General features: G+C 32.2%; 1 protein-coding gene across 1 annotated transcript; it reads left to right on the top strand.

Annotated features, from left to right (window-relative positions):
* Positions 1-5,746: 5,746 nt before the first annotated feature.
* On the top strand, positions 5,747-22,775 carry LOC139781017 (transmembrane reductase CYB561D2). The gene is made up of 3 exons (XM_071719798.1): positions 5,747-6,107; positions 18,603-18,861; positions 21,876-22,775. Exons 2-3 carry the CDS (start codon positions 18,607-18,609, stop codon positions 22,392-22,394), a joined length of 774 nt encoding a protein of 257 aa, XP_071575899.1. The 5' UTR covers positions 5,747-6,107; positions 18,603-18,606; the 3' UTR covers positions 22,395-22,775.
* Positions 22,776-23,194: the final 419 nt, after the last annotated feature.

Genomic DNA, 23,194 nt, shown 5'->3' on the forward strand with positions numbered 1-23,194 from the left:
TGTATGACGTGTCTACTGATTTGCAATAATAAAGATTAGTGTTGTTATGATGTTGCATACTGCGTTAATTGAACATAGTCAGAGAATAATTGTTTTATTGGTATACGTGTATGTGTGTTTATCAGTGTAACCTGTGTATCTGTTTGTATGTGCTCATAATATTATACACATGAAGTATATGGAGGGTCTATTACAATGCTCGTATGATTATGAATGCAAGATTAGGATAAATTAATATTAATTGTAAGATAAATTATAGTTGAAAATTAAAAATTAAAAATCTGTTTTAAAATAATTAATTAATGTATTCTAGAAACGTAATACAACTTTTGCTTTCCGAAAGTTACATTCGATAAAGAGTATGTTGTTAAAGATTAATATAATGAGACACTTTGCGTATATGCTTAAAAGAGAAAAAATAATAAAGCTATTATTTATTTCGCGTACACGTAACAGGTATCCTCATACTATTTATATTACTATATTCTTTATCAAGTAAGGACATTGTCGTGTAAATTAAATCTTAACAAATCTTAAGCAGTAATCGATTTGTTCTAAAAAGCTTTTGTATTCACATCTTACTATTAAATAATTATTAATGTTTAAAGTTTATTACAGTAAAATGAAAACATATATATAATAAACGATATAACTAACAACCTTTTATCATAAAGTCTTATCTTAAAAGTTAATGCGCAATGCGAGTACCAAGTAAATTGATTAATTGCTCAGATAAATTCGGTATAAGTAATTTCCTGGTGCATCCATCTCTTAACAAATTAAATAAAAGACTATACATATAAGACAAAGTACAACTAATAATTACTGATACTCGAATCCGCATCCGGTCATTAGATACTATACGTATAATAATGGAAGATAACATTATCCTTTGACATCTCTAGTACAATGATAAAAGTTATCGTGCGTGCGATTACAAGATCGATATCGTAAAATATTATCGCTACGTGAGAATTAGCAGGTATATCGATATTCCGTTCACATGGCCTTTCCACTCAAACGATATTATCAGCTTTTTATTATTTGCAGCGCATGAAATGTTATCAACGCTTATATTACGCATTACGTTCCGCAAATTCCGATTCTGCTTTCTTCGCTTTCTTTTTCTATTTTGTTTTTTAATATTTATATAATAATTCTACAATATATATTTTCCAATAGAAATTATGATAGCTAATATAATAATGCATGCAAACTACTTATTTGACACTATATATATATATATATATATATATATATATATCTCCACAACTGACTTTCGAATAACTCGCGTTTTGCGCTTTCGGAAGTTACTTGGAAGTTTCGAGAAACAGCTCAAGGCGAAATGTGTGCCTTGTCATTAGATGTCCATCCAATGTGAAAAATTCCAAAAAGAGCCCTCTCGATTTCTCTCATCCGCCAGTAAAGAACGGCGGATGGGATCATTTTGCGATATTCATTATCGATGGCAGCTTGTCAGCGAAAGCAACACAATTATGGCGGCAGTTGATCCGGCCAGGAAATTTAAATTTTGTAAAATAAATATATATATATATTCATTGCATTATACATTATAAAGCAAACTCGGTATAGATAACACACGTCAAAAAATATTTTTTTTTCGTATTAAATGCATTAAATATGTAAATTAATGTATATAACAATATATCATCAATTTCTACGACTTCTTATATAAGTAAAAAAGTGCATGTAAAAATGGCATACATTTCTAGAAAAAATTAATAAAAATATTTTAGTAGAATTAAGATTACTTTAGATAGAATAACATTACTATTTACATAATTTTATTTTTATTTTTATTTTTATTTTTATTTTTATTGTTAACTCTCGGTTGTCACTTCTTTTTTCGAACACGTTTGTCACACGGCACGGAATCAATTTGACCCCAACCAATTTTCAAGCAGCTGCTGTTTAAAAACTATAAAAGTTTAAGTGGATCGCAAAAAATTTTAGAATTGAATATAAACATTGTAGAATGTATTCTCATTATAAAAAATTAACTTATTGAGTGGCATTATGTTAAAAAAAATCAGTCGATCGCCGTCTTTCGTTTCGGAACGACGTGTCACCTGTCGGTTCCGTTTGCATTATGATTACGAGACACTGTATTGCGACTCTTAAGAATTTTTGACAAAGTTACTACAACTGCAAGAACTTTACATATGGCAGAAATAATTGTGAACAGGATTAGATAGAAATCTCTTGAAAAGGACACAAAACCAGTGTCGAAACGTCGAGTTAAGAATCTTCGATACTAAAGTCAGTTTGGTCAAAGAATTATATCTCTGGTTAAAAAAATCCTTAAAAATGTAAATTCCGAAAAAAAGAACAAAATTATAACTTTCATTTTTCAATGTTTCTTGCTCAAAATTTTGCATAGTATGCTCTTAAGATATGTTACTTTAATAAAAAAAATAGTCTGGAGTCACTTTGACCCCGTGTGACAACCGAGGGTTAATATATTAATAGCGTGTCAATAATATATTATTTCTATATAATATTATTTCTATATAAATTTCATAATTGTAAGAAAGCATCTTTTTTATCATGTAAAACCTATATGTACCTATATATTTAGCCTTATCTAAAAGAAAGTGTAAGTATAATATATTACTCATTAATCATATCTTCTCAATGATCAAGATAATGATGTCGATAATCTAATTGAGGTATTGATAAATCCAAAATATATTTCAAAATTTTATCTTCAAGAGGTCATGTTTCAAACATAGTTAAGTATGCTTGCTATTATCAAATTTGATAAAAATGTTAAATAGTTAATGATTAATCAATATTTAAAAGTATAATAATATGAATGTAAAAATAAATTAAAAAGATATAAAGGTGGTATAAAAATATACTTAAGTATATAAATTATAGAATTTTTGAAATATTACAATATTGTACTGTTTGAAATAGGAATTGACTAAATGCATAAAAATTTTGTTCAACATCTCTACCACATAGATATACAAGCGATTGCATGTTGAAATTAGCCAAGCATTACGTATCGTTTCTTATCGATACTAGCAAGATAGATTGACAGTACTCATTAGTAAAATCAATAATGAAATTAAAGAGCTTAGTGCCACAACTAAGTGTTAGTGTCGATATTCACATATGTATGTATTTAATACGAATTACAAACGTTCAGTCTGTATTCAGACCATTCTCAGTGTAATTTCGAACAAATCAATGGCGATTAAAAATTACAAATTACAAAGGTACGCAAACGCATTATTCGCAGTCTAACGCATAAAAAGAACAGTTTTAATTTTTAAAACTGTAATAGTACAAAAATTAAATTAAAGGTGATGTGTACATTTTAGATAAAGTGAGAATTAAAAATTCAGATACATATGTGAAAATCGTGATATGTGCTGCTTTTAAAACATATTGTAAGGTGCCACTGTGTTAATAACAGTCAAAGCACGTATGAGGAGACAAAGGACAAAAAGTTGATTTATACATATAAGAAAGAAAAGGACAATATTAAGTAAAATTCAACAAGTTGTACGAAAGATTTGAACAAAAGATAAATAAATTAAACTGTGTTATTAATAATGAGCATAGTTTTATTAGCTTTAAAATAGTTATATTTCACAAAACTTATACATATATAATTAATAAAAAGCGTTGAAGTAAAACGCTTATGAGTTAATGCTTATGAAGTCAATAGCTTTATGAGTTAATGCACATATACATACACATTATAATTGTAACATACTTTAAAAAAAGGCATATCTATCAAAACTTAACTTTTCAAAAAAAGGTACAAAAACGCCAAATATATGCGCCTGGCTATCTACAAAAAGTATATCAGAAAATGGCATCAAATAGGAATAAATCTTTGGAAAGAAGCTCTGTTGTATGTTTTAATTTAAAAAAAAAAGCTGTTGTTATTTTTAAAAAAATTTAATCAAAATTAAAAAAAATTTAATGCAAAAAAAACTTGACGCTTTTATACCTGAAAATATTAGAAAACAATTAAAATGTATATGTATGCTCTCTAAATTTCATAGAGTAGTTTCGCGCCACTAATATATTAGAGTGATTGCGATAGTCACTCCAAAAGAGAGTTTTGTCACTCTAATTTAAGAAAATGCGGGCACTCATAAGGTAGGAGTGAATTTTTTACTCAAATTTTTAGAGTGGCTACTCTAGCCGGAGTGACACGATCTCACTCTAAAGCTATAGTGAATTACGATTCACTAAAGATCGACTGATAAATTACTCTAACAGAGTAAAATTTTCTACTCAAAATTGTAGAGTAACATAATTCATTCCTAATAGACACTGATCTACTGCACTCGAAAAGAGTGCCCTTTCACTCAAATGGAGTGCGATTTCACTCCAACTTATATATAGAACGCAATTTTACTCTTTCTTTATAGAGTAGGCAAATAGCTCGAAGTGCACAGGCTCAATTGTCACTTTTCGTTACACTTGCATTTCACTCGTTTTGAGTTATATTTTGCTCTTCGACTTTTAGAGAGTGTATGGGATAGACATAATATGATTTAATTTAATATTATATATTATTATTATTTATATTATATATTAGGTGATGCTGGAGCCGTCTGTATAACCGACAAAATTACCATTTTCTATGTTATCGACTATATCTGTCCTTGTATAGACAAAGATATAGACAAGGATAGCACGCTACATTGCACGCACACATACGCACGATACACATCGATATTATACTTTTATATTACGCTTCCAAATCTTGATTTGGGGGGTTTATCGATGTTTTTATTGTTGTGCAATTCAGGGGAACTTGTTTTCGCGTTCGTACCAATGGTATATCTCTTATATGAAATACATCTTGTGACGAGCTGACAGCTCGCCGCAACTCGAGACGCCATATTGGGATAAGAGTAGAATAAGGAAATCTGTACTTTCGTAATTTTTTCTCGTTTTCTATATAAAATCGGAGTTCCCCTGAATCATTAATGTATGTACTGCAATTCTGGAGAAGGATTTTTAATTCTGTCAAATTAATACGACGCTACGTTCCGACAAAAAATGCCGGTAAAACAGATGGCTCCAGCATCACCTTAATATTATGTATTAAATACATTATAAATAATATTAATATATTATATATTTAAGTTATTTGATGTAGCAGCGTCTTTTGCATTAAATATTTCCATTAAATATTTCCCAAGTCTTTTGCATTAAATATTTTTAAATTTTTGATTAAATTTTTTTAAAAATATACAACAGTTTTTTCCAAAGATTTATTTCTACTTGGTGCCAGTTTCTGATATCATACTTTTTGTAGGTAGACAGGCGCATACATTTGGCGCCCTTTTTGTACCGTTTTGTAAAAAAGATAAGTATTTATATAGATTATTTTCTACCGAGTTTCACCTTATAAAGTATAACTCGATGAGCTCCAAAGATATGGAATCCTTATACATTCAGACATATGAAAATTCGTATAATTCTGACGGTGCCGGTTAATGCACGAGAGCACCAAGATCTGCAACGGACATAAATGTACTCGGCGAACTTTTGAATGCTTTTGAGTTGGTCCGCTGATTATATCCTCGGTTGTGTTGGTTTAATCTATCTCCGTTTCATTTGTACATCTTTAGCCGCTGGCCGCTCATAAAGCTTACGTGATCGCGATAAAAGTCAGAGTGTCGTTAGCACGTCTTAGAAGGCATCTGATAATATCCAATACGTGCCGCATTCGTCTTATTAATGAAAACGCGAGTCACGTGAATGCGGCAAGCATCCGCGCGCTTATCAGGCACGGAGCGCGCTCGCCAGACAAAAATCTCGCTGGGGACATCCCGTATTCTTTTCCACTTACTTAAGATTCTCTCGACAAACGCGAGCTCAATCTTACGACAGTCGCCTTCGACATCGATCTCGGCTCATAGGACTTCACTCACGAACTGATCCCCCGCGCACCATCCACATTAATCGCGCGCGTCGCGCGGTCGCTGGCATATATTACGAGGAAAAAGTTCGCGCGGTGCAGTTTTCTTCGTAAACAATTGCCGGTCTGTCGCTCGAGATAGTCAGTTACGAAAGTGCTATTTGCGTATGCGTTTGCGGCGTTAACCTACGTAAGTGACACATTATCTTTCCTTCTCTTATCTTCGTTTAAGTTGGGACTAATCCTATTCCTAATTGTGGGTTGGTATACATTAACTGTGCATAGAATATCGATGACATATTGACTCTTAATAAGTATTACAAACAGTGAGTTTTAATCAAATATGAAAATGTAAATTTAATTTCCAGTGAGATCAAGTGCAAATGTGCAAATTTTGGCATATGTCTTGATATGCCACAATATGCACTTTTGATGCTTACTTTTTTATAGATGCTATACTGTTTAAAATAGTTTCAAATTATCACGCTCAATGACTCAATGGGAGTCACTTTTAAACATTCCTATAGGTCGCCACTGCTCCTCAATATGTCGTTAATTTAACTAAAACAATGTTAATTTAACTAAACCAATGGAGTTAAAACAATACTCTATTTTATGTTAAAATAATAAACTTCGTCACAAATGGTGGTTAAAAATAACAAAATGTTATCTAGCTCAAAGTATTGGTTTAAATTTCATCCTTTAATATTTAACAGCGTACGTCTCTCTCTATAAGTTCACTAAATTTACTCTCACAAAGAAAGATAGTACTTACAATTTACGGCTATACAAATTTTGCAAAACATTACGAAATACCTACGTTTTTCCTCCGTCGATATTTCAAAGTGATTTATGTTCAAGAACGTCGAAACATTCTCAAGGAATAATGGTTTACGAACGAGTAAGCTCGCGATTTCATCGTAGGCAGTTTCGGGACGGAAATAAAATAATAAGAAGAAGATACGAAAATGGACTTACCTTACGGACAAAATAGACCGCGTGGACATGTTGCAGTTTTGGCATTTACCCATCTCCCAGTGGACAGAGGAACTATAGTGTATTTTATTTGTCAACTTCAATCTTCCTTGATAGATTATGATGTAGCATTGCATTATAATTGATTTTTCAGATAAATATTAATAATAGATAAATATTAATAATAGTACAATTTGCTGAAGGTAACTCACACACGCACGCATGCACACACATTGTTGGAAAATTTGTGTTAAATATAACATAAATCACATGTCCCAAACGGTCCACTCAAATTTTTGTGTTACTTTAACATAATATGGATGTGTTAAATGGTAACACCGATACTATGTTAAAATATTTCAACAGAAAAGAAATAATTCTGATCGTAATTTGAGGTTAATTATGTGTACAATTAACATAACTTTTATGTTGAAGTTAAGATTGTAAGATAAAATCAAAATTCTTTTTCTGTAAATTTTTATTCCCACTTCTGTTATAGAGTAAAATCAACATTCTTTTTCTGTAAATTTTAACACATTTAATAAATACATTCAAATTGTATTACTTTAATACATATTTTTTAAATTATTTTAATAATTTTACATTTTAAATTTGTTAAGTTCGATTAACATAGCAGGCATATGTTAAATCTACACATGTATGTGTTGATTATTTTACACAAAAATTTTAACAAGACCTTTTTTAACAAAACTACAAAAATTTTCCAACAGTGCATATTTCTTATTCTTTTATTTTATATGTTGTGTTCAGAAAAATAACTTGCTTTCATATATTGTTAAATATGTGTTTTGTGACTTTAAATTTTAATTTTATTATAAAGATATATCGTAATAATGTAACATATCTCACAGGTATACGTCGATTATATATATAATTTAAATATTTTACAATTTGTCAAAAAAATTATCTTTATCTTTAGAATATACAAATATGTATAATATTTTTACGTTTTTCAGATTTTCTGTCTTTTCTCGATAATGTTTTAAAAGAAAATTAAAAAATCTTAACCAAAACTCTAGTTGCTAATATTTCAAGACGATGGAAAATAGGCAGATTAATAACATATATGAAATCAATATCTAATTTTTTAAACTAGACTGATTGTGAGAAAAACATTTTAATAATTAAATAAGTTCGGACCAAATGGATCGAAGAAGCAATAGATGCGACCTCGTAACCCCGTTTGGATAAACTGCCTATTTTCTGCTTTCAGCACACATGGATTGATTTTTGTTCTTTTTCCGACGCGCATTCAATTTTAAAGGTTGCCTATAGAGCTAATCCGTTTTCTTGTAGTAGCGCCAAGGCTTGTAATCGGCTAGACGAAAACCCAGCTTTGTAACTCCCTCTTATCATTTACAAGGATTACCATCCGCGTAAACAGATTTTGCGCATCAGTAGGAGCTTGTATGGGAATTTTCGGGATATTTTCGTCTAGTATTATGGATGACAAATTTTGTACGTTTGACAATTAATAAATTCCGCATGAGAGCGTTTGATAAAAGTTAAGATACAATCGCAGATAAAAATATATTACGATATTTTTAAGCAATGCTGTTTCCACAAATTATTAAAGTGGTATTAGTCATCGAAACATGTGTATAGTATACATATTTGTAGGGGAGACCGGGGCTAAACAGTCCGTTTTTTTTCGGTGCTGATTTTTAACAACAAAATAAATAATTGTAGTTAAATGTAGTATACCACTGTAAAGAGTAAACCTTTAGCTACAAAATTTATACAGGAAATTTTTGTCTATGTCGCTTTGTTTAACCGGTATAGAGCAAAAACGACAACGGTGGAAAAATTGAAATCTCAAAAATGCCGGGGTATAACAGTCTGCACTACATTTTCGATACATATACGTACATCTAATCCTAAAAAATAATAAGATACTTTTTAATAATTGTTTTTTAAGAGAAAAATATAAAAATTTATTTAAAATTTTTATGCGAAACATTATTTAAAAAATAGTTACAAGGGTTCCTCTTTCCGCAGAAGTCACTTGCCCGACTTGTTTCACTCCTCGACGTCCGATGACTCTATTCGGTGTCTGAACGGTTGTAATTCCCGTCTCATCCATATTCCATATGCAGTGAGCCCGAAAATGTCTTGGAAATGCACCAGGACTGCTTACTGACCGATTAGCCCCAAACACAAGTTTCAGGTTTGATCGCCCACGAAATATTAGACATCAACGATAATGAAAAAACTACACTGGATTCGTGTTCAGCATGCATTACTCTTTATAATCACGTACCTCGAGATTTGGAGAGCAAATATTATTGCAGATATTACAAAATTTCCACGCGCAGAAAATGTAACTTTCACCTTCCGAAAACACGTTTGCCCTCGTAAAAATCATAACACGGCAGGTAACCTGCCGAAACTCCGTTGGTCACATGGGTACTATAAGCAGCGTTTACAATGTTAATAGCGAGTTCGCACAATATACAGGTTCCGAGATATTTGATTAGACGTATTTACCCCGTAGACGTATTAGCCCCGGTCTCCCCTATATCTTAAATCGTGAATTTTAAATTTAAATACATTAGTACAAATCGATAATTTTGTATTGAAACATGTCAAAAACAATATCAATCATTATTTGCATTATTAAAGTTTAATTAATATTTATACGTATTTAACAAATGTATTTACGAATATTTATACTACGTTAAACATTTATAGGTACTGTACGTTAAATACTTACAGTAAATACCTACTTATTAAATATTATTGTAGCAGAATTTTAATAACAATATGTATTTAATACCTTTTTGTGTGTTTGCTTATTCAAAATAATTTACAATTTATTCCTTTAAACATAATTCAATATTATTAATTTCAATTCTAATGAAAAATAAAATAGAGATAAGACAAAAAAACACAAATCACTTTAGGTATTTACTCGCTAATACGTAGACACACAAAATAATCTTCAAAAATCAGATCTCAATACTAGGAATTGAAATGTGTAAAGATTGTAAAGAGTTACACCAATAAAAATATTATATAACGTATCTTGTATAAATTTGTTGACTTACTTATCGAGTATATACTATAGCAATATATTGCGTTAGTAGTAATAGCGCAAAGTTGATTCATACTTACAATCTGTTATATAATACTTTCCTTAATGATAATGTCTTGAGCAAAATATTTCGTTAGCACAATATCTATTCGTACAATAGTGTTCTACTCACGAGCCATAGGTCAGTAAGCTTCCAATTAAAAAAGATTTCCGTTAAAACTTTACCTAATGCGTATGGGATAGAAAAATTAATTATTTAACACATAATATACATAAAAATATAATGTATAAGTTATCTGATCCCTATATAATTCATATAAGTTGCGGAAATGTCAGATAAAAAGATACCATCATGGAACAAGTTCTCAATCCACCTAAGTGATTTAAAACAAATCTTATGCATGTGCTCACATGCACACACGCACACACGTACACACGCTCGCGTATACACACCCCGAGAAAGAAAGAATGAGTAATGGAGAAAAGAACAGAAAATGCATGGATACGTATATTTGAAATCGAGCTATATCCGAAGCAGATACCGCATTATACAACATGTCTCACGCTCTATCTGATAGGTAGTGAGCAAAATTTGACACTATAAATATTTTTACATGTTATAAAATGCAGTCTTTAAGTCTCTTTTATGACACCATAACGTGTATCATAAAAACTCTATAATAGAGGAACCTAGGGCATAATGGGAACACTAAGATTTAAATAAGTTTAAAACATATTAAAAATAAATAAATAAACTTGGTCTTGCACTACAATATTCTTTGAAATATTTACTATAAGAAAAACACAAGTTTTACTGCGAAAGAATAGTTTAAAAGGACCAAATTATTGTTTTATTGAAAGCGTGAATTTTCCTTACTATCCATTTTATGCGGGACATAATGGGATACCTCACAAAACTTGTTCATTAATGTAAAAACTTCTTAAAAGTGATTTATTAGAACAAGCAATATATATAGGAATGTATTATTACACTTTTAATTAATAATAATTGTTTATTAATAACACTTTTCTTATTACAGTATACATTTTTCTTATTAAAATATAAATTAAAATCAAAATTTGATTTAATAATCTTTGGCATCAATATTGCACAACATAGGTATTTACTGATAGCGTATGGAAAAAATAGAACATTTTAAGAACACAAGGCATTATGCCCCGTGGACTAATGCCCAGTTGTGCCCCGAAATACATAAGTTTACTTTAGGTAACATAAATTATCACAAATAATAGATACAGATACTTTACTAAATTGACAAGAAAAGATCGTTTAATAACGTAAATGTACTCAGAGTAATAAAAAGTAGAATTTCATCATTGTTTATTTTATACAAATGTATCAAAGAAACTGCAACTCAATCGCGGAGAGCACAGCGAACGTATTAAGCAATTTGTAACATCTTTTAGCTAAAAATAATATGAAAACTGATAACAACACGCGGGGTTAGAGACATTAAGAGTAATAATTTCGAAACATTTCATTACGTAGCAGCATCTCTGTAAAGTGAGATATCGACCATATCCCATTACGCTTCGTGGTCCTGTTATGCCGGGTTTCCTTACATAGAAAGATATAATACGGAAAAGTATATAGCATTCTCTCTTTCTTTAACGTGTCATAGTAGATATGAGTCGTAGTAAATATAAGTCAATGTTGAAACACGTACTTCCCCCAAAAAGTATTAAAATATTTCTTGGCCATCTGCAACAATGTTATCATAAACATTCTTAGCGAATTGATAAATAATCTGTCGAATTTATAAATAGATAACAATTGTATAATATGGAAGTGTTGGAATTTAGAATTTATACCATTCGATTGTGCCGCCTTCCTTTATTAGATTAACTCGTTCTTTGTGAACAATGTACCGCTTGATCACGACAGCTTATTTTTCTTACTCTTTAAGAAATCCGCACTTTTATCGACATGTTATACTGGGCCCATAACCTGTGGTTCGGGGCGGATTAACGAGACATAATTATTATATCATTCATTAGTGTTCGATATAATATAATTGTGTCTCGTTAATTCGCCCCGAACCACATGGTAGCAGAGATCCGTGGATCGTAACCACGCTCTGCTACCATGTTGTTCGGAGCGGATTAACGAGACACAATTATTATATTATTCATTAGTGTAGGAGACGGAAAAAATTAAACAAAATCGACGGGTTTCGAACTCGGGATCCTTCTCACGCCTAGCACTTAAGTTGCTACCCCACGACTGCTCCACTTTGTAAGTTAATCTCTCCGATCTCCTATCAATACCTAATTGGTCTTACGACTCTAAATTCTTACATTAGTATTCAATATGATAATTATGTCTCATTAATCGCAAACCACATGGTAGCAGAAGTCCGTGGATCATAACCAACGCTCTGCTACCATGTGGTTCGGGACGGATTAACGAGACACAATTATTATATTGCTAATAAATAATATAATAATTGTATCTCGTTAATCCGTCCTAAACTACAGGTTATGGGCCCAATATAACGTCCGGATATCGATAAAAGTGCGGATTTCTTAAAGAGTAAGAAGAATATAAGCTGTCGTGTGTGTGTGTGTGTGTGTGTGTGTGTGTGTGTGTGTGTGTGTGTGTGTGTGTGTGTGTGTGTGTGTGTGTGTGTGTGTGTGATCAAGCGATACATTGTTCACAAAGAACGTGTTAATCTAATAAAGGAAGGCTGTATCATGGCACAATCAAACGCAAGTATCGGCTTACCGCCGATAGAAAAATTGCTCGGTAAAGAGAACTATAGTACGTGGCAGTTCATCATGAAGACGTACCTCGAATACGAGGATTTATGGGGATGCGTCACAGGATCGATTGCCGATGAGGCAAAAGTCAGGTGTACGAGAGCGAAGATCATACTATCTGTTGATCCGTCCATTTACGTGCATGTCCAAGACACAGTAAACGCTAAAGAGGCTTGGGATAAGCTATGATAATAAGTTTATGAGGATTTGGGACTGTCCAGAAAGGTAGGCTTACTACGCGTGCTACAGTTGTTACAACAACATTCTCTGTGATTGAAAAAGAAATGTATGTGAATTCAAGTTAAATTGATATTACATTGAATGTAGATGTTAAGATATGCTCATTTATACAGTTTTCATAACCGTAGTTCTTACGATACGTGAAATTCGGTTACAATATCCTCGTATATGGTTGCCTCAACCAAAGGATTATTGCTATCTCTCTTATGTGGTCTGCAGCACAAATATTATGGTTGAGAGATCCATAAGATATAGCTGCACGGTACAGCACTGAATCACTGATTGAGAGTTTAGTTCCATTGCGCGCGCAAAAGAATTTCTGCATAGAATAAAGTGGATTTGATAAGGATTTGAGATAAGGATGTTTTATAAATATACTTTTTTTTATAAATATATTTACGAACACAAAATTTCGTAATAAGCCGACACTGGTTTCTGACATTCACCCGACATTAAGAAATATTATATCATATATCCAATTCAAAATTTTATTACTCTTTTTAAACTGAATTTGTTTCTTAAGATGATTTTTGAAAAATTATATATTTGCGCTGATTATGACATATGTAGACTATATATAACACTTACATTAAATTAAGAAGTAGTCTACCACGTAAGGCAGTTGGCTCACGATCCAGAGGTCCCGAGTTCGAATCCCACCAAGGTAAGTGTTTTTTTCAAATACGAGAAAATATTTATAATCATAGACTGCATCTTAAGAAACAAATTTAGTTAAAAAATAGTAATAAAATTTCAAAATAAATAATTTTTTTATATTTAGCATTAGTACCTACACATAATCATTATGGTTGTTACATCCATATATTATGGTTGCAACATTCATATAGTAGCTACCCTCACTAAGGTTAGGGCAACCATATAGGTCACTTCCAGAGTACTATGGTTTCCATAACCCTTTTGTATGGATGGGCGAAAATTAACATTATTATTCTGTTGTAGCAACCGTAACTTTTTCTCCGTGTAACTACGCGATTGGAAAATTACGCGTCCGTAGAGGAATATATGTCACGAAAATCATATCAACGTCGCACAAGCTGAACGGGATGTGTTTTGAGATCAAAGATGAGTAGGTACCCAGATAGCAGAGTGACGTCAAATGACGTATTAATAACGTCTTAATAACGTCTCTAATGTCGATAAAACGTTAAGACATCTTTAGACCTCATCCTGCTACTTGGGTATGTACACTACTCCTTGCGAGCTTACCCGATGAATATAAGCCTATGAATATGGGCATTGAAAACTCAAATACGCCTATCACCGAAAATAAAATTATTGCAAGAAGTAAATTACGATGTTTGTCGCACATCGGCTGCAGGTGGCACAGCACTGCAGGTAAAACCTCAGAACAAGACAAGTACTTCAAAAGATGTTATAAGTACAATAAATATAGTCACTTCGCGAAAAACTCTCGCAGCAAAGGCAAATCAAAGCGGCACATTAAGAATCTAAGTCATCGAAGAAAGAGACGGACTCTACGTTCTTTACAGCTCTCATTGCAGGTAATAAAATTTTACGGATTGGTATATCGACTCCGGTACACGACATCCACACACATGTTTAAAGATCCGTGTAATATGTTTTCCAAAACTCCGTTTAATTCTCAAATTATTGTGGCCAACAATGAGAGAATGTCAGTAGAAGCGATGGGCACAAGTTAATAACGTTCTCGCCAGCAATACGAAGAGGTGTGTAAAAATAACGGAGATCCTCTATGTTCCTAAACTAACCTCGAATCTGCTTTTAGTCAGTAAAATTGTAAAAAAGGGACTCTCGGTAACATTCAACAAACAAGGGTGTCAAATAAGAGATGCTACTAGGCAACTGGTCGCAACGGCAACGTTATCCAACGGGATGTAATGTATAAACTAGATCAACCGTTGCGTTGGCAAAAGTTAAACTAGCATCAACTGTGCAATACGCAGACCTATAGCACAAAAGATTAGGCCACTTGCAAAGCAATGGATTCCAAATGGATTCACTACGTAAAGATCTAGTCAGAGGATTAAAGTATAAAGAAGAAATCAGTAGGCCCTGCGTAACTTGCCTATAGAAGAAGAGCAGGCAAAACTTCCTTTTGGGAATTTAGGTAATTGAGCTAAAAGCATCCTGGAGCTAGTTTATTCGGATCTATGTGGTCCGATGGAGACGGCATCGATTGGAGGAGCGAAATATTTCTTTACGTTGATTGACGATTATTCGAAAAAAATTTTCCTTTATACGCTAAAAAACAAAAATCAGTTTCCAGAGATATTCTGAAATTTCAAGAAACTCGTAGAAAAGTAAACGGAAAGAAATATTCGACCTTGCGGACCGACAATGGCAAGGAGTACACAAATGATAACTTGATGAGTTTTCTGAAAGACTCCTGAAAGAAGAAGGAGTCAGACATCAGACGACGGTACCCCACACCCCCGAACAAAATAGTGTGGCGGAACGCTATAATCGGACCATTGTCGAAAAAGCTCGGTGTCGACTTTTTAAAGTCAATCTACCTAAAAAATTCTGGAAAGAAGCGGTTTCAACGGCTATATCTTTTTAATAGATCACCTATAAAGACGCTATAATCCAACATGACCCCGGAGTAATCATCATGGAGTGGAAAGAAACCAGATCTCCGCCATCTGAGAATATTCGGTAGCAAAGCTCATGTCCACATTTTGAAGGCTTTGAGACAAAAATGGGACAAGAAAAATATCGAGTTCTTGTAGGCTACTGCAAAGATAGCCAAATTATCGTTTGTATAAACCTTATACACCTCAGGAAATATTCAAAAGGAAACACGTCATTTTCGCTAAGGAGCAGCTGCGTCATGATCCAGTTCACAAAAAGGTTGATAGTTCCGGAAATTTACAGGAGTGAGAGTCAAAGTTTCTTCCAGTTACGAAAACTCCGGACGAAGATGAAGCAGAAACTGGACCGGTAAATGAATTACAGGATTTACGATTGAAAGTGACAGCGCAGAAACAGACTATTACAGTCATTCGCGGAAAACGACGAGGAGGAAGATGATGGAATCCCACCGCAGCAATCACAAATACCAAGAAGATCTTCAAGGATACCAAAAAAGAGAATGGATGACTTCTTTACTTACTAATAATAAGTTGAAAAGTTTCCTGGGATAGATCCATTGTCAATTGAGGAAGCCTTGATTACCGAAATTCCAAAAAATGGTTTAAAGCTATACGAGATAAATTGCGGTCACATGAAAAAAATCACATATAGGAAGCGGCAGTTCTTCCTCTGAATAGGAAAGCCAAATGGATCTTTAAGAGTAAAAGAAACTCATCTCTTTCAATAGTGACGTCGTGCGATATAAGACGCGTTTGGTTGTGAAAGGATGCGCACAGAAGAAAGAATTAGAATACGAAGAAACCTACGCAATGGTAATAATAAGATACAACTCTCTCAGGCATCTTTTCGGACTCGCTGCAAGGTACAATTTGGGCATTTATCACTTAGATGTTAACTGCATTTCTTTAGGAAGACCTAGACGAAGAAATATAGTTAAAATCCTGGTAATAGATCAAGACAGTAAGATATTTGGCTGTTGGAAAATTTTTGTAGTTTTGTTAAAAAAGGTCCTTGTTAAAATTTTTGTGTAAAATAATCAACACATACGTACATGTATAGATTTAACATATGCCTGCTATGTTGATTAAACTTAACGAATTTAAAATGTAAAATTATTAAAATAATTTAAAAAATGTATTGAAGTAACACAATTTAAATGTATTTATTAAATGTGTTAAAATTTACAGAAAAAGCATGTTGATTTTACTCTATAACAGAAGTGGGAATAAAAATTTACAGAAAAAGAGTGTTGATTTTATCTTACAATCTTAACTTCAACATAAAAGTTATGTTAATTGTACACATAATTAACCTCAAATTACGATCAGAATTTCCTTTCTGTTAAAATATTTTAACATAGTATCGGTGTTACCATTTAACACATCCATATTATGTTAAATTAACACAAAAATTTGAGTGGACCGTTTGGGACATGTGATTTATGTTATATTTAACACAAATTTTCCAACAGTGTAGGTTAAAGAAAGTAGTTTGCGGATTAAAGTAAGGAAGTCGCTGTTGAAACAAGAAGGTTGATAAGGCGCTGACAAGTCTAATGGCAACAATTTTTTATCGTATCGTGACCGGACCGTGACTTAACTGGTTAATGAGAATCGACCTTTAATTTAAAATAAAAGATCAACGGCGGACTCGTGTGTATATCAAAGGAATCAAGGTGAAAACTTTCTAATCGTCGTGATGTATCTAGATAATGTGCTGATTCTTAGCAATAATCATAAGCAAAAACGCTTTATTAAGGAGAAGCTCAAAGAAAAATTCAAGTTGAAGAACTTAGGCGAAGTTAAGAATTGCCTAGGGATTCAAATAACGCAAGATCGTCAACGAAGCCGAGTATATGACGTTAACTTCGGAATCCCAAGAAGCATTATACTATATGGCTATAAAGGTTAGTACGAGAAGTCTGTCCTAATCCTGAGAAAGGAGCTATCAAGCTTCTTTGTGATAATAAAGGGGCAATCGATTTCTTAATGACCAGTGGATACAAGCCTCGCACTAAGCATATAGATACCAAGCATCACTTCATCCGTGAGAAAATTGAGGCTGAGAAAATAAGGGTCAACCACACACCCACGGATCTGTTGCTGGCTGACGTAATGACGAAAGCATTGGCGCAACCACATCGTCAACTTATCAGCAGTTTTGGGATACGTTCCTCAATTGATGCGAATTCTAGTGGAGATGATGGAATTTAGAATTCACACCGTTTGAGTTTGCTGCCTTATTGCCTAGGAACAATATTCTAGGGTTCTACATTTTCCAATTGGCTATTTCTTTCTATCATTTTTAACTTCTTAAAGTTGCACTTTTTTATTGAACTTTCTGTTTTGTTCAGTTATATCTGTATTGTTCTCTGCGTTATACCGAATAAAAGGTATCATTCATTGACGTTCGATGTAATAATTGTGTCTCGTTAATCCGCTCCGAACCACAGAAAGCGTGTGTATTAGGTAGCAATAGCATAATTAAAACTGATCACTAAAGTGGAGATGCATTATAATGTTTTTGCTGTTAACAGACATGACATTTATAGGCAAATATTACATATTTTTTTTATATAAATGTAAAATATTTATAATAAATTTTGTATTGAATTAGTGTTTCCACAAATATATTTTAATACGCTATTATGTATTATGACTTGTTAGAAGTTAGATATATTATAAATTTATTAATTTTAATTTAAATATTTATTAAATAACAAAAAATGTATTTATAACTTATATACTACGTTTTACAAATAAAACAAAAAAATATTTGTCATATTTATTTTTAATAATTAAATAATATGATTGTGGTTAAAAATATATTAATAAATAAATGAAGGTACAATAGTTAAATATGTATCCGTATCAATATTGATTATATAACTATTTAATTTGGATTAATAATTTGCTTATCTGATCCATGTTATCACATTGAAATAGAACATGACAAATCAGAAATATAATTCTAGACGGTATAAATCCCTTTGACTGACTATTGATTATAATACCAATAATAAATCGGTGTATATTACAGAACAATGGCGGATAAAAACAATGGCGAATTCCAACTCCAATCGGCAGGATCTAAACCAGGATTACCGCGTATCAATTCTACTGAAAGAATCGTAAGTTCCGGGAATAAGGGGCCGGATTGCACTGCTCAATGCATATTTGTCTCTGCATTGGACACGATTAACCATATATTGATTGCATTGGTGACGGTATACCTTGTGTATCACGCAGCGAAGGAATATTCCGTAACAAATGTACACGTAATCCTCTGCACTATCGGTGTAAGTATTCCACGTCCGTTTTCCTTCCTCGTTTATTTTAAAATATCGTAACTCATAAATTAGTAAAACTAAGTTGCGCTGCATATAGTAGGCGACCAATACTCTCACAGGCCCTAGTAATCAAAAGCGTCAAGGCAAACTTTGTAGCGTTTTTTTCGCTGGAATTTTCTACGCGTATTATTTGGATTAATTAGAATACTTTTGTACATGAACATAGAATATAGCTTCATAAAAAAAAATTTCCTAGATAGAAAGATATGACTGAAAATTGACAATAGCTACATATGCAGCAATCTTATATTTATTTTGTTATTATGTACAAAATTAAAATGTCTGCTTATTGTACAAATTTAATAACAAAATAACTTTTATTTAAATTATATGTATAACAGAGAGAATTTATAAAAGTATATTTTTCTCATATTACAAGTAATATTATTCCATTCGAAAATTTTGAAATTCTAAAATTTTGTATTCTATAATTTGTGTTGTTTTGTTTATGGTATATCTAAGTATCCAGATATACAGATATGGTATATTTTTATACCATATACGTAGAAATATATTAAATTTTGCTTCAGCCTTGAGCCATAAATCGATCACAATAATTAATTTTAATTTAATTATTTAGTAATCTATCAAAACGTTTATTAACGTTTAATTTAATAAAGAATGTACTTTGTCCATGCTTGTTCTTTTTTACAATATATCGCTTGTTTTCTAATTTTACACGTTATATGATGTAATATGATATAAAATGGCCTAATACATACATATAAAAAATAATGACGAAATAATGATGTTTGATCATAAACATTTTATAAAAATAATAGCTTTCACTATAATTTTCTTATAGCTTTCTCTACAATTTGAATGTTTCCTTTTATTATGTAATTTACCAATATAAATAAGCACAATGCTGCTAAAAAAAACTCATTGTGTGGATTATATTTTTCCTTAAACTATAGTCGTATCAGTTTTACGACCAAATTTGCAATAAATCTTATCTTCTTCTTGTAATATGATCACTACTCGCCCACCCTTCAAGTGTAACGATAATCGCTTATTCTTGCAGGCAGAATTTAGACATAGATGGATCATTAATTTTGATCCGTTTATTTATTAACGATTTCTCGTGTATTATACAAATATATTTCTCTAAAGAATTTATTTTTACAAGCGGCTAACAGAATAAACAGAATTAATTTTTTTCTTCGCTTTTTTTGAACGTAATAATATATTTATAAATGTAGTTTTTATTGTGAAAATCGTATATTTTTCCACGTAGAGATAAATCCTATAATAATTATTCTCGCGATTTTACATTTTTTTATATTTCTTTTACATAAATATTTAAGAAATTTTTCAATTTTTTAATGCTTACGTGCTTACCTAGTCAATATCTATAAGTTTAGGAATACTTGCATAATTTTTTTGCACTATATATGATTTCAACCAAAATATGTAAAACAGTAGTTATATGATCCTATCTTATCGAATTAACTTTATTTATAAATGTATACAAATGTATCGAACTACTTTTTTATAAGAGCAACAAAACATTAATCTGAAATTGACATTGACAAAGTTTTACAATATTTTATACTCTACAAATATATTTGTGTATTTAAAAAATGCTGAATAGGGGAGACCGGGGCAAAATTGTCACTATTTTTTCGGTGCCGATTTTTAACAACAAAACAAATAATTGTAGTAAAATGTGGTATACCATTGTAAAGAGTGAACCTTTGACTACAAAATTTATACGGACATTTTTGGTCTACATCGCTTTGTTCAACTGGTATAGAGTGAAAACGACAAAGTTGCAAAAATTGAAATGTCAAAATTGCCGGGGCGGAGTCGTCACTCCATTCTCGGACTGAATTTTAAATGAAAATTCATAATTCCGATCATTAAAAATAATAGGATACATTTTATTAATTATTTTTTAATAGAAAAATGGAAACATTAATTAAAAACACGATGGCGGAAAATAATTACAAGAAAAGCGCACACTTATGTGCCCTACGCTCGCACGTTTCTCGTCAGCTCTATTCTGTCATCTCTGAGCACACGCAGCACATATTATCCAAGTCCTCGCCGGAATCCGATCACTGCTGCTTCTTTGACTTTGATTTTCGCTGTAAGCCTCCATGATATGGCTTGGTGACGACTTCGCCCCGGACCCAAGTTTCAAGTTTGGTCGTTCATAAAATATTAGAAATCAATGAAAATAAAAGAACTTCACTAGATTCGTGTTCAGCATGCATTACTCTTTAGAATCACTTACTTTGAGATTCGGAGACACAATAATATTTAAGATATTACAAATTTTCGACGCGCAAAAAATTTTACTTTCGACCTCCGAAAACACGTTTACCTCGATAAGAATCACAACATGGCACATAACCTCACTAAACTCAGTTGGTCACATGGGCACCATAAGCCGCGTTTACAGTATTAATAACGAGTTCATACAACATACAGATTCGAGATAATTGCAATGACGACTCCGCCCCGGTGACGACTTCGTCCCGGTCTCCCCTATTATTTGTTTCTTTGTGAATTATAATACGAAAAACATAATTGCAGTACAAAATTTTAGTAATTTTTTTGAAACATGCTTTAAAAGTTTACTTCTCAATTTTACAAGAAACGTTTGCATTAAAGTAAAAAATATAATTTACAAAAATTGTTCAATCGCATATAATCAGATTAAATCGAAAGTGACAAGAAATACACTCGTATTTATTTCTTCGTTACTACGTACAATGTAACAAGATATTATATTAGAACGGATGTCATAATTGAGTTTTGGTGAAGCCCAAAACTCAAATTAGAACATCTATTTGCCCCTTCGCGTTGCGATCACGTATCGAACGACAACTGGGTCTCTTCCCTTCGGGAAAGTTTAGACCAAGTAAGATAGCCAAAGAACTTCTAACGACTTAGCCAATCGACTACCCAAACTTCTCCCCACGAATCGTTCACGAATCGATCTCATATCCTTTCAGTACGTCCTATTGATGTCGGAGGCCATTATCGTCCTGGCGAGTGACAACGTGCTGACCTCTTCTTTGTCGCGTCGCGCCAACAAACATCTTCACTGGATTTTACAAGCCATCGGACTTATCCTGAATCTGGTCGGCGTGGGCGTGATGTACAACGTCAAATCGGTACACTTTGTCTCAATCCACGCTATTACGGGCCTCGCCTCACTGGTCATCGTCTGCGTGATGACTGTCTTCGGATATCCAGTATGGATCGCGTGGAAACTTCGCAAGTTCATGCGTCCGGTAACCACGAAGTTCTTTCACAATTTTCTGGGCATCGCCGGCTTTGTCATCGGTATGGTCTCGCAATGTTACGGCTACAAAAAGTCCTGGGTATACCATGCAACAAAACTGAAGTACGCCGACGATACTCTACTTCTTCTCACAGTACTGATCACGATATTATCGTTAAGAGGCGCGCTCGTCTCTCTCTATAGGCAAGCCATCGATTGCCTGAAACCAGTTTGCTCCTCCACCTGATACATAAAAATGTTGGCCAGAATCTTTTTCTAAGAAATTATAGCGCGTAATTTATTTTTGTTATTTACTTCTAGTTAAAATAATATAAAAAATTACTAACTTGTCACAAAAAAAACATTTTGTTATGCAATTTTTTGATAAAATATGTATATAATCTCACATATGCTAATTATATAAGAATGCTAGTTAAATAAACATTAGATGTGCATATAATATATTAAATCTGTATTAGATAATAGATAGAACAATTGATATTTAAAATAATACTTAAAAAAATCACCTTAAATCTGGAGATTTGGGAGTACAAAAAGTATTTCAAAAGTTATATATATGTAAAGACATTTATATATCAATAAAGATCTGAATTTTGGACAAAACTTTAATATATATGTATGTAAAATAATGAAATTAAAAGCATTTCTCTTTAGAAACAAATATTCTTATATTTAACCCTCTACATCAGATTATTTATAAAATGGATCGCGATATTGCATTGCGCTTTTCCAATTAATTTTTTTATTACAACAAATTATTTTAGTAACTGAATAAATATGTTTTTTTACGAAAAACTCACAGATGCATCACTAATAGTTTTATAGTAACATTGTAATCTGAGAAATTCGTACACATGTAGTGATTAATATTGAAGCGATTTAAAGCTGTGAGAGTTTATTACAACCAGCTAGAAATGATTAGTCAAATCGAAGTTGATTTGATGTGTATACGTTGGTGAATGATGGATGTCGAATATCTACTGGTTGATATTTGTCATCTTCGACCTAGTAATTATGCAGTATAGG

The sequence above is a fragment of the Temnothorax nylanderi genome, unplaced genomic scaffold (assembly GCF_030848795.1).
Source record: "Temnothorax nylanderi isolate EJ_2023f unplaced genomic scaffold, tnyl_v1.0 TNYL_tig0310_pilon, whole genome shotgun sequence".
Classification (NCBI taxonomy): domain Eukaryota; kingdom Metazoa; phylum Arthropoda; class Insecta; order Hymenoptera; family Formicidae; genus Temnothorax; species Temnothorax nylanderi.